The following is a 10,972-nucleotide window of genomic DNA, read 5'->3' as shown; positions in this document are numbered from 1 at the left end:
GGCGCTGATAACGGTCATGGTGTAGTTTGGTACAAATGCTGAAGTAGTAGAACAGTTAATGGTTTTTGTGAAGTGACAGGTGGACAGATTAAGTCTAAAGCTGAAGTTCACCCTCTATGTTCTGCAGTAGGAGGTTGTCTGCTTTACAATGTAAAGCACAATGTTAAATATCACTTTTTTTCAGCCACCCAATAATAAAAAGACAGTTTGTTCACTTTTAATGCCTTTAATTTGACTTAAGAAACCCTGAATAAAGAGAGTGCCACATAGAGGCCAAAGTGAGTAGAAACAGCAGGTTACAGACTCCAGGCCATTAACTCAGTTAGCACAGCAGCAGTCAATGCAGAAAGCTGCGGAAAATAAAAAGTAAAACAGAAGACAAACTTTTAACACCCCTCCACACACTAAGAAGGTAGACCAGTCTTTTTGCACATTATCCACACACAGAAAAAAAATCTAAATCAATATAAGATTAAAAAACAGATTTGTTGATTGAATAAGACAAATGAACAGAATGAGAGAGAAAAAACAGCAGGCCTAAGAAAAAGACTAGTGACCTAGTCTACTTACAGTAAAACTTGCAGATGAGCAGAATGATTTTTAATATCTGCTGTCACACATGTTCTAAACAAACCCGGTGGATACCAACTGATTATCCAAGAGGACACAGCACACACAGCTGCTCCAAACCTTTGTATAGTCACACATGCATAAATTAAGAAATAAATACGACAATTTCTCCTTAATATTCAGAACACCAGCGGGCACTCAGAGTTCAAAAATAAACAGGATGCAAAGAGCAAGAGAGCAAAAAGAAAGCAGAAGACACCATAAAAAGTCAACCTACAACACAAATATACAGCTTCTACACATCATATCCTTGTATGGTTTTAACGGTGGATGTTCCTATAGGGCAGTGTGGAGAGTGGAGAGTGAATCTAGCAGGGTAAAAATTTAAAGAGCAAAAATACAAGATGGAAAATACTGGTCACAAACATAAACCTTCAATCTGCGTCACCTCAAAACACAGACAGCATTAAAATCCTCTACACAGAACAGTAAAGCAGGAAGAGATGGAGGAGTTCGAGGTGAAAATAAATCATTACAGCTTTTTATTCCTCCCTCATTTTTTCAACCAATATTACTTTACACACGCACACGTACTTGGAGAAGTTATTTGGCCTGAGCTGAAGAAGAAGCAGACGTATATCCTAAAGAGATGAGCATCCCAGTCAGATTAAAAGAGTTCAGTTCAAATATGACAAAAGGCCTGAAGTTAAAAATAAACTCCAAAAGCTGCAGCATGTCAAGAGTCCTCTCGCTTGTTAAGCATCTCTATGCTTTTACACCACACTCACACAAACACACACATACACACTAAGACAAAGATAAATCGTTACGGTGACTCAGCCCAGAACAACACATCCTGAGCTCTTCTGTCTACAGTGGTAAACTGACTCTAGATCAGAGCCGCTGACAAAAATCTTCATTGCCAGTTTGTCCAATGTATTTTATGTTGCTGCCATCTACTGGTGATGATGCCCTTACTGCAACTGAGACAGACAACTTACAGTCAGTGATGATAAAAAGGGTTGTCATGGAAGCCAGTCACAATCTTCTCATAATAAAATGTTTTATATTCAACTAATATACATCCTGAAAGTAAAAAGAAAAACACTGGCTAATTAAACTTCAACTAAAGGAAATTGGTAAACTGTGTGTCAGTGATTGAATAATCAAAAATTAAGCTGTGTGATTCTAGAGAAGAGTAACCTTTATATTCATGGTTTCATTGCTTTGTTAATTTCTCTTTAACTTCCTCTGATATTATAAATGATTACAGTCGAGGACCCAGAAAAAGCTTCATGACACACTCTCCACTGTCTGAGAAAACAGGCTTTAGTTCTTTTTAAGTGTAAATATCGTAAAGGTGCAAACTCCTGCACTGACTGAGCTTCCCTTTCCATCCGACGTCATTATTAGGTGATAAAAATACAGCTCTAATTCCATTTGGAAGATTCAGACAACATAAGAGGTATTATTATTATCATTAGTGCTGGTTAATATTAAAATATTAAGGCCTCTGTGTGAAACACAGCTTTCAGGGGTGTATTGCTCAATGCAGGAACCATCTGACTTGGTGTATGTGACAAAAAGCAGCTTTTCTTGTTTTGGTATTTTATCCTCATTTGGATGTCCTGATAGAAGACGTGGTTTCTTATTTCAGCTCATTTTACGAGACTATTTGCCGCTGAAGAGCTGCAGGTCGAGGCGGACCCACACTTCCCCTGTGGGAACCTCGTGCAGCAGAAGACGTCGCGTCACTGGTCCCTTGTTCTCCAACTCCTTCTTTATGGTTGCTACAGGAGCCTCGGTCCGACCCAGGAAAACTGGTAAAAGGAAAATCAAAGATCACGTGTTTTGAAGAACTGAATTTGAAGAAAAATGCTCAGATCAAAATTGAAAAATATATTTATCGAGATATATTTAAAATGTGCTAATGATATGTGAACTACTACACAGATTTCAAATTGATCAAATTGAGACTTACTGGTTATTTTAACAACTCTTTTACAACTGAATCTGTTGGGAGAAAATATAGCAAGTAACTGACCATCAGGTGAAAACTGGTCTCTCTCAAAGATGGTGATGCAGAGGACGTCCTGGTAAATATCTCTGATGTGAAACTGACAGTTGAAGTTCCACTTGGGGTTCAGCGTGTCGTTCAGCGTCCTCGACGTGAAGATCTGAGCTCCCATGGTCACTTCACAGTAAGGGTTACTTTTACCTAGAGGGGGGACAGAAGACAGGTGACGAGGAGATCAACAGCAAAGAGGAGGAAAAGGAAAGAAAACTGCTGAGTTCAGACATCTGCCAAGCCCAAAGAATCCTACACATGATCGTCTAGTTCTTATAGTAGAACAAAGGAAGTGGTCAGATCTCCTTATTGATTGATTTGTCATAAACTCAGTCCTGAACAGTGAAATTAACCAAGATAGAGCATTATCTATAAAAAGCAATGGAAATGTTGAAAAACATGTCTAAGAAGGTTAAAAAAAATCCTCCAGTTTATTCCAGCTTACCATTTGGTTTTCCAGCCTTGAGCTCAGTTGCTTCTAAGATGTTGACGAGGAGTCTGCCAATTCCACTTGACTTCACAGACCGAGCTGCAAACACACAGACACACACACAGACACACACACAGACACACACACACACACATTACTCTTGAGATATCATCATATTTGTTGGCAGCAGTAAAACTATGTGAGTCTCCACAAACCTTGATAAGCCTTTTCCCTTTTTTTCTTTTCCGTATCAATGAACTCTTCAGACGCAGCCTTGATCTTCTGGACCCACGCCGTCCTGACAGCACAAACACAGAGTAAATACACCAACAGACACACAACATCTGTCTGTGTGTGAATATATGTGTGTGTGTGTGTGTGTGTGTGTGTGTGTGTGTAGGCATATACCGTTCATTGATGTTGTCAGTCCTGAGGATGTAGACTCTATCAATGTGTGAGATGTGGAAAATGGGCTCGTCACTGGAAGGATCAGGCAGCTTCACCAGAACTTCATTTAACAGCACAGGCTGCAGCAAACACAAAGACAACAAACTGTCATGGAACACAAATAACGGAAATGTTTCATACGATGTGAATAAAGAAAATATGAAGTCTCATGCAGCCTCAAAGGAACACATTACCACTGTGTGTGTGTGTGTGTGTGTGTGTGTGTGTGTGTGTGTGTGTGTGTGTGTGTGTGTGTGTGCGTGCGTGCATGTCTTACTGGTTTGTACATCTTGAGCTGTGCATTGTTCTTGTTGCTGAACAGTTTATCGGGCCCAGAAGAGGTGAACTGTTTCGCTGCATACGTCAGGAGCAGGAAGTCGTTGAAGAGGAAAGACCACAGCTCCTTGTTGCTCTTTGCCTTGAACATCTAGAAACATTTGAAACTCGTCACACAAAGTCATAATAACATGAGACTGACAGCATTACTTTTGTAAATCCTCTCCCCTCAGGGATGATTATTGTAATATATGAACTATTCAGCATCAAAATACATTTGTTCTCGACATGTCTCAGAATCTTTGGTTTAGGTTTCGGCTTGTCTCCTCTGTGAAAATCTGTTTACTGGTTTTCCTGGTGTCTCTATCGTCTGAGGCTTGTGACATGTAACCACGACATTACAGGATCTGACCCTGTAATGTTTCACATTTAATCTTCCTGTATCACTGTAATACTTATTTGTTTTTACAATAGGAAAAACCACCAGAGTTGTTGCCTGCTGTGTTTCCACAGTTTAAGAAACACTTCAGTGTTACTCACCTTACCACTGTGGAGTAACTTCCTGGGGCCTAAACAGTTGGTAAGAGAGTTAAAGACCAGGTTCTGCGGGGAAACAATTCAAAGAAACTCACATTATCTGTAGAACAGAGCATTATAGAACATTTTGGTAATAAAAACCTACACCAACTTATTGGGTAATCAAGCTAGTACTAGTTGAGTTAATAAGGTTTAATACCTCTACAGCACCATCACATTGTACATGGGTCTGAATCCATTCCAGTCTGTCAGAGTTCTCCTTCTCTCTGACGCCCTCGTTCACCTGGTCAAGTTTAACATTCAGCATCAAACATTATTTAAATAAAAATAAAAAGTATGTTTTATCCAGAATAAAGTCATGAATGAGTGTTTAAGTGAAGAATCGAACCTGTTGACAGAGTTCCTCGGCTCGCTCCAGAGACTCTCTCAGAGGATCTCGATCAGCATGGGCCTCTGCAGTGCACTCCAGGATCTAACACACACACACACACACACACACACAAGTTAATTACACCAACAAACAAGTTTGCAACGAGACGAGGCAATAGAAAAACGTCACACACAGTAGGTTCAATAATTGAACCATTTAACAAGCAGCTCAAATACACTCATGGCCGCGTTGACCTACATTTTTGATGTGCAGTGGGTAGCGTGTGATCCTCTGCATGGGTTTCAGCAGGAAGCTGGACAGCGGCATTCCCTTACACCTGTAGTCTGTGGCGATTTTCTGATGGGAATAAAAAACAATATTGAGGAATAGGAAACATTTTTCTTCTTTCATGTTTATGACAACAGAGAATTTTTTAATACGCAGAAGTATAGTTTTGATTCCCCATCAAAGTTGCTGAAGATAAAAGGTCGAGAGAGAGAAAAAAGAAACTAACGATAAGAAGAAAACAAAAAAATACAAGTTGTAAGCTTATCAAGTAAAACTGGAATTCGTACAGCAGATATATATAAAAAAGCAAAAACCCAATCATAAAGGCCTCAAACCTAAAACCTTTGGCCGTTAGGCACCTTTAACAATAACAAAAGACGTAGTTTGATGATATCATGAAGCGTTGTGGTGAAAATCAGGCACAAATCATGTTCACTGATGAGGTAATGTATTAAAAGTTTGATTGACATTACGTAGCCAAAAGCAATGACCATAAAAACTGTGAAAGAAAAGAATAGCTGACTGGCTAACAGTGGGTGATTGCTTGGGGATTTATCTGTGTTTGAATTTTAAATCTTTAAAATATGATGAACTCCATCTTTTCTCTATCTTTGTGAGGACCTTCACCATGGTGCCACATTTCTTCTCTCTCATGTTATGATTTTTTTTTGCAACTCTCCTGCTCACTCCTTCCTCTCTGCTCCGTACCTTGAGGAAGGTCTTGAAGTCCGGCTCGTTGTCGGTGCGATTCTGGAGCAGCGTGGCTCCGTTGATTTGGCAGGAGCAGAAACGGATGTAAGGCTGCATGTGAGACAGCTCCTCAGCTAGTATATCTCCAATCATCTGCACCGGCATGTTGTCCCCACCTGTGTTCTTACGAACACGTAGAGCCCTGCAAACATGTACACATGTAAACACATGTTGGAGCTGGAGAGAACGCATCTCGACATCTCGTGGGACGTGCTGACGTATTGCGGTGAGCGTATTGTGTCACTTCCGGTGTTAGCTACTGTGTGTTGTATCGGTCTCTTCTCCTCCTCGTCTCTCACTGTACCCTTTCACATCCTAATCATTTACGCTAATTCTAAGTTGCTTTCATAGTTGTGCTATCTTGACTTGTCGCTCATACACCCCCTTGTCTCAGCGACTCGTTGATAAAACCACTGTGAGCTACACACTACCCGTTAGCTAAAGCAATTTAGCATTAGCAGCTAACGATGGCTTCTCCCTCTCACTCCCCTGCTCTCTCCTGCTCAGTGTGTTTGATGTTCAGTCACTCTTCTGCCTCCTTTAGCGATAACGACACATGTGTTAAATGTAGCTTATTTGCCAGGATGGAGGCGAGGATGAGCCTTTTAGAGTCGCGGCTCTGCACCATGGAGAGTAGATCGTGTAGAGATGTAGCTAGCCAGTCCCCAGTAGCCGGTGCGAGCCACATAGCTGTAGCTTCTCCAGCCCCCCCAGCAGCTCCCGAGCAGCCGGGAGGACAGGTGGGTTGGGTGACTGTGCGAAACAAGAAGCGTAGCCCTAAACCGAAGCCCCAGGTTCACCACCAACCCGTTCACGTGTCTAATAAATTTTCCCCACTCAGCGACACACCCGCTGAGCAACAAACTCTGGTTATTGGCGACTCTATTCTAAGGAACGTGAAGTTAGCGACACCAGCGACCACAGTTAAATGTATTCCCGGGGCCAGAGCGGGCGACGTAGAGTCCTATTTAAAACTGCTGGCTAAGGGTAAGCGTAAGTACAGTAAGATTATTATTCACGTCGGCAGTAATGACCTCCGACTACGTCAGTCGGAGATCACAAAAATCAATATTGATTCGGTGTGTACATATGCAAAAACAATGTCGGACTCCGTAAGTTTCTCTGGACCCCTGCCTAATGTTTCCAGCGATGACACGTTTAGCCGCACGTCATCCTTTCACCGCTGGCTGTCGAGGTGGTGTCCAGATAACAACGTGGGCTTCGTTAACAATTGGAAAACTTTTTGGGGGAAACCTGGTCTGATTAGGAGAGACTGTATTCATCCCACTTGGGATGGAGCAGCTCTCATATCTAGAAACATGACGACGTTTGTTAGAAAGTCCACACCGTGACAATCCAGAGTTGAGACCAGGAGGCAGAGTCGCAGTCCTACACGCTTCTCTGCGCTTCTATTCAAACAGTCACCATCACAATGTCCTATAGAAACTGTGTCTGCCACCCGACCACCTAATTTCTTTAAATCAAAAGTACACAGGAGAGGGGTGATACACTCAAACTTAGTCAAAATTAACACAGCCAAAACATCAGCTGAAAACACAACTATAAAATGCGCTTTATTAAATATCAGGTCACTAAATTCAAAATCTTTACTTATAAATGATCTCATTACTGATCATCAAATAGATTTATTATGCTTAACCGAAACTTGGCTACAAGACGGAGAATATGTAGGTTTAAATGAAGCGACGCCCCCAACCCACTCTAATACTCACATTCCTCGGAACACAGGCAGAGGTGGAGGGTTTGCAGCAATCTTTAAATCTGATCTATCTATCAACCCCCGACCAAAAGAGAGTTATAACTCTTTCGAAAATCTTAGAACCAGCCTCGTCCACCCAAGCCTGACGTCACATAAACCAATTAATATAGTCATCATTTATCGTCCACCCGCCCCTTACTCTGAATTCCTATCTGAATTCTCGGAATTTTTATCAGAATTAGTCCTTAAAACAGATCAAATCATTATAGCCGGTGATTTTAATATTCATGTAGATGTTGCCAATGACAGCTTTAGTTCAGCATTTAAATCAATAATAGACTCGATTGGTTTCACTCAACATGTGAATCAACCGACCCACTGCCTGAATCACACTCTTGATCTTGTCCTGACATATGGCATTGACATAGAAAATGTAACAATATTCCAACAGAACCCGCTTCTGTCTGACCATTTTTTACTTACATTTGAATTCAGAATTGTTAATTACGTCAATTCTGGACGGAAAGTCTATTACAGTCGATGTTTATCTGACAAAACTGTTCACAAATTTAAAGAACTGCTCCCTTCCTCACTTCCCTCTCAGCCATGTGTCAGTACAATACAAGAAGATTATCAAAACCTTACTCCCACACTCGTTGATAACTTTGTAAATAGTACTGCAGCCTCACTAAAAACAGCACTTGAAGCTGTCGCCCCATTAAAAAAGAAGAGAGTAAGTCAGAGGAGATTAGCTCCGTGGTATAATTCCCAAACGCGCGTTCTAAAACAGACATCGCGGAAGCTAGAAAGGAAGTGGCGCTCCACCAATCGCCAAGACTTCCACCTAGCCTGGAAGAATAGCCTTATAAATTACAAAAAAGCACTTAGAAATGCCCAAACCTCGTATTACTCATTACTAATAGAAGAAAATAGGAACAACCCCAGGTTCCTCTTCAGCACGGTAGCCAGGCTGACAGAAAGTCACACCTCCACTGACCCATCTATTCCTCTAGATCTGAGAAGCAATGACTTCATGAGCTTCTTCGCTAATAAAATTACAACCATCAGGGATAAAATCAACGACCTCCTCCCAGTGAATAACACGGATTCATTGTCTGGTCCTGAAACCATAGCACCAGATTTATGTCTAAACAAATTTTACTCTATTGATCTTCCTGAACTGACCTCGTTAGTTTCATCATCCAAACCAACTACTTGTCAGCTGGACTCTGTTCCAACTAGACTTTTTAAAGAAGTCCTCCCCCTAATTGACAGTTCCATATTAAATCAGATTAACATGTCTTTGCTAACCGGCTACGTACCACAGGCTTTTAAGGTAGCCGTTATTAAACCTCTGCTTAAAAAGCCTACGCTTGATCCAGAGGTTTTAGCTAATTATAGACCCATATCCAACCTGCCCTTCATTTCCAAAATCCTAGAAAAAGCCGTTGCTAACCAGCTGTGTGGTTACTTAGATAGTAACGGTTTATTGGAAAAATTTCAGTCAGGATTTAGAACCTATCACAGCACAGAAACAGCACTATTGAAAGTCACTAATGACCTTCTTATGGCATCAGATGATGGACTTGTCTCTGTCCTCGTCTTGTTGGACCTTAGTGCAGCCTTCGACACAATAGATCATAAGATTCTGCTACAGAGATTAGAACAACATATAGGAATTAAAGGAACAGCACTACACTGGTTTAAATCATATTTATCAGATAGATTCCAATTTGTTAATGTTAACAATGACTCCTCCATGCACATGCAAGTTAATCATGGAGTTCCACAAGGTTCTGTCCTTGGACCAATACTCTTCACCCTATATATGCTCCCCTTAGGCAACATTATCAGACAGCACCACATACAATTCCACTGCTATGCAGACGACACCCAATTGTATATTTCCTTGAAGCATGATGAATCTAATCGCCTAGTTCAACTTCAGGAATGTCTCGAAGATATCAAGGCGTGGATGACCCAAAATTTTCTACTTTTAAACTCAGACAAAACTGAGGTTGTTGTAATTGGCCCTAAACATCTCAGAGAAACACTGTCTGACCAGATAGTCACTTTGGATGGTGTCAGTCTGGCTTCCAGCTCCACTGTGAGGAACCTTGGAGTGTTGTTCGACCAAGACATGTCATTTGACCCCCATATTAAACTAGTGTCTAGGACGGCTTTCTTCCATCTGCGCAATATTAACAAAATTAGAAACATCCTGTCTAAGCAGGATGCTGAAAAACTAGTCCACGCGTTTGTAACCTCTAGATTAGATTACTGCAACTCTCTATTAGCAGGATGCTCCATGAAGACTGTTAAAAGTCTCCAGTTGGTCCAAAATGCTGCAGCACGAGTGCTGACAGGAACTAGAAGGAGAGATCATATCACTCCTGTCTTAGCTTCCTTACATTGGCTCCCGGTAAAATTTAGAATAGAATTTAAGATCCTGCTCCTCACTTTTAAAGCCCTCAACAATCACGCCCCCTCATATATCAAAGAGCTGATAACACCTTATTATCCAAGTAGATCACTTCGTTCCCAAAACACAGGCTCTCTAGTGGTTCCAAGAGTCTGTAAGAGTAGAGCAGGAGGTAGAACATTTAGCTATCAGGCTCCTCTCCTGTGGAACCAGCTCCCACTCTGGGTTCGGGAGGCAGACACTGTCTCAGCATTTAAAGTAAAACTAAAAACGTTCCTTTTTGACAAAGCCTATAGTTAGGGATGGATCAGGTGAGTCCTGAACCATCCCTTAGTTGTGCTGCTATAGGTTTAGACTGCTGGGGGAACGCCCATCATGCACTGAGCACTTCTTCACTTCCCTCTGTCTCTCTGTCTCTCTGCCCCCCCACACTCATTTATTTATTTATTTATTAGTTTTAACATGTCATCATGTCAAAGTGTCACTTTGTCCTCCCATAGTCCCTCTGGCTCTTCTCTCTATCTCGTTTCAGATAACTCCGGCACCGGGACTACAGGACCACAACGACCACCATCACCATTGTCTGCATTTATTACAAGAACTCAGCAATTTATTAATATATCTAGTCATGTTGTAGATCTATACATTGTTATTGTTATGGTTAGCCTTGATTTTGATGGTGCCAAATTGTTACCGGTCTCTCTCTCTCCACCTCATCTCTCTTCTCTCCCCCGATTTCCACCCATCTCTCCTTTCCTCCCCCCTTACTTTTCTTTCCTCACCCCAACCGGTCGAGGCAGATGACCGCCCACATTGAGCCTGGTTCTGCCAGAGGTTTCTCCCTGTTAATGAGGGAGTTTTTCCTCTCCACAGTCGCCTGTGCTTGCTCATTGTGGGAACTGTTGGGTTTCTCTATGTTAATATTGTTTTAAGGTCTTGACCTTTAAATGTAAAGTGCCTTGAGATAATGTAAATTATGAATTGGCGCTATATAAATAAAATTGAATTGAATTGAAATGTAGCTCCATGTTTGTACCCAACAATAAATTGTTGCATTTAACATTGTATCAGAATGAATGCTCCTTCCTGAGCCC

The 10,972-nt window shown here is 41.4% G+C and overlaps 1 protein-coding gene and 1 long non-coding RNA gene across 5 annotated transcripts in view; one reads left to right on the top strand and one right to left on the bottom strand.

The window, feature by feature from the left end:
• Nucleotides 1-206: 206 nt before the first annotated feature.
• itsn2b (intersectin 2b) overlaps nucleotides 207-10,972 on the bottom strand; it is a 35,262-nt gene continuing 24,496 nt past the window's right edge. For all 4 annotated transcript variants that reach the window (XM_069522304.1, XM_069522307.1, XM_020079972.2 and 1 more), the window contains 11 exons: nucleotides 5,695-5,878; nucleotides 4,957-5,055; nucleotides 4,717-4,800; nucleotides 4,528-4,611; nucleotides 4,332-4,394; nucleotides 3,793-3,942; nucleotides 3,477-3,595; nucleotides 3,284-3,366; nucleotides 3,084-3,167; nucleotides 2,615-2,788; nucleotides 207-2,390 (listed from right to left, as the gene is read on the bottom strand). In XM_069522304.1, the coding sequence (XP_069378405.1) occupies nucleotides 2,242-2,390; nucleotides 2,615-2,788; nucleotides 3,084-3,167; nucleotides 3,284-3,366; nucleotides 3,477-3,595; nucleotides 3,793-3,942; nucleotides 4,332-4,394; nucleotides 4,528-4,611; nucleotides 4,717-4,800; nucleotides 4,957-5,055; nucleotides 5,695-5,878 (1,273 nt within the window). In that variant the 3' untranslated portion in view covers nucleotides 207-2,241. The remainder of the gene's footprint in view (nucleotides 2,391-2,614; nucleotides 2,789-3,083; nucleotides 3,168-3,283; nucleotides 3,367-3,476; nucleotides 3,596-3,792; nucleotides 3,943-4,331; nucleotides 4,395-4,527; nucleotides 4,612-4,716; nucleotides 4,801-4,956; nucleotides 5,056-5,694; nucleotides 5,879-10,972) is intronic.
• LOC138407234 (uncharacterized) lies at nucleotides 6,524-10,943 on the top strand. Its single transcript, XR_011240653.1, has 2 exons — nucleotides 6,524-6,723; nucleotides 10,411-10,943. It is a non-coding gene; the product is annotated as an uncharacterized lncRNA (long non-coding RNA).

The sequence above is a fragment of the Paralichthys olivaceus genome, chromosome 1 (genome assembly GCF_024713975.1).
Source record: "Paralichthys olivaceus isolate ysfri-2021 chromosome 1, ASM2471397v2, whole genome shotgun sequence".
Taxonomy (NCBI): domain Eukaryota; kingdom Metazoa; phylum Chordata; class Actinopteri; order Pleuronectiformes; family Paralichthyidae; genus Paralichthys; species Paralichthys olivaceus.
This window is presented reverse-complemented; position numbering and strand designations above follow the sequence as displayed.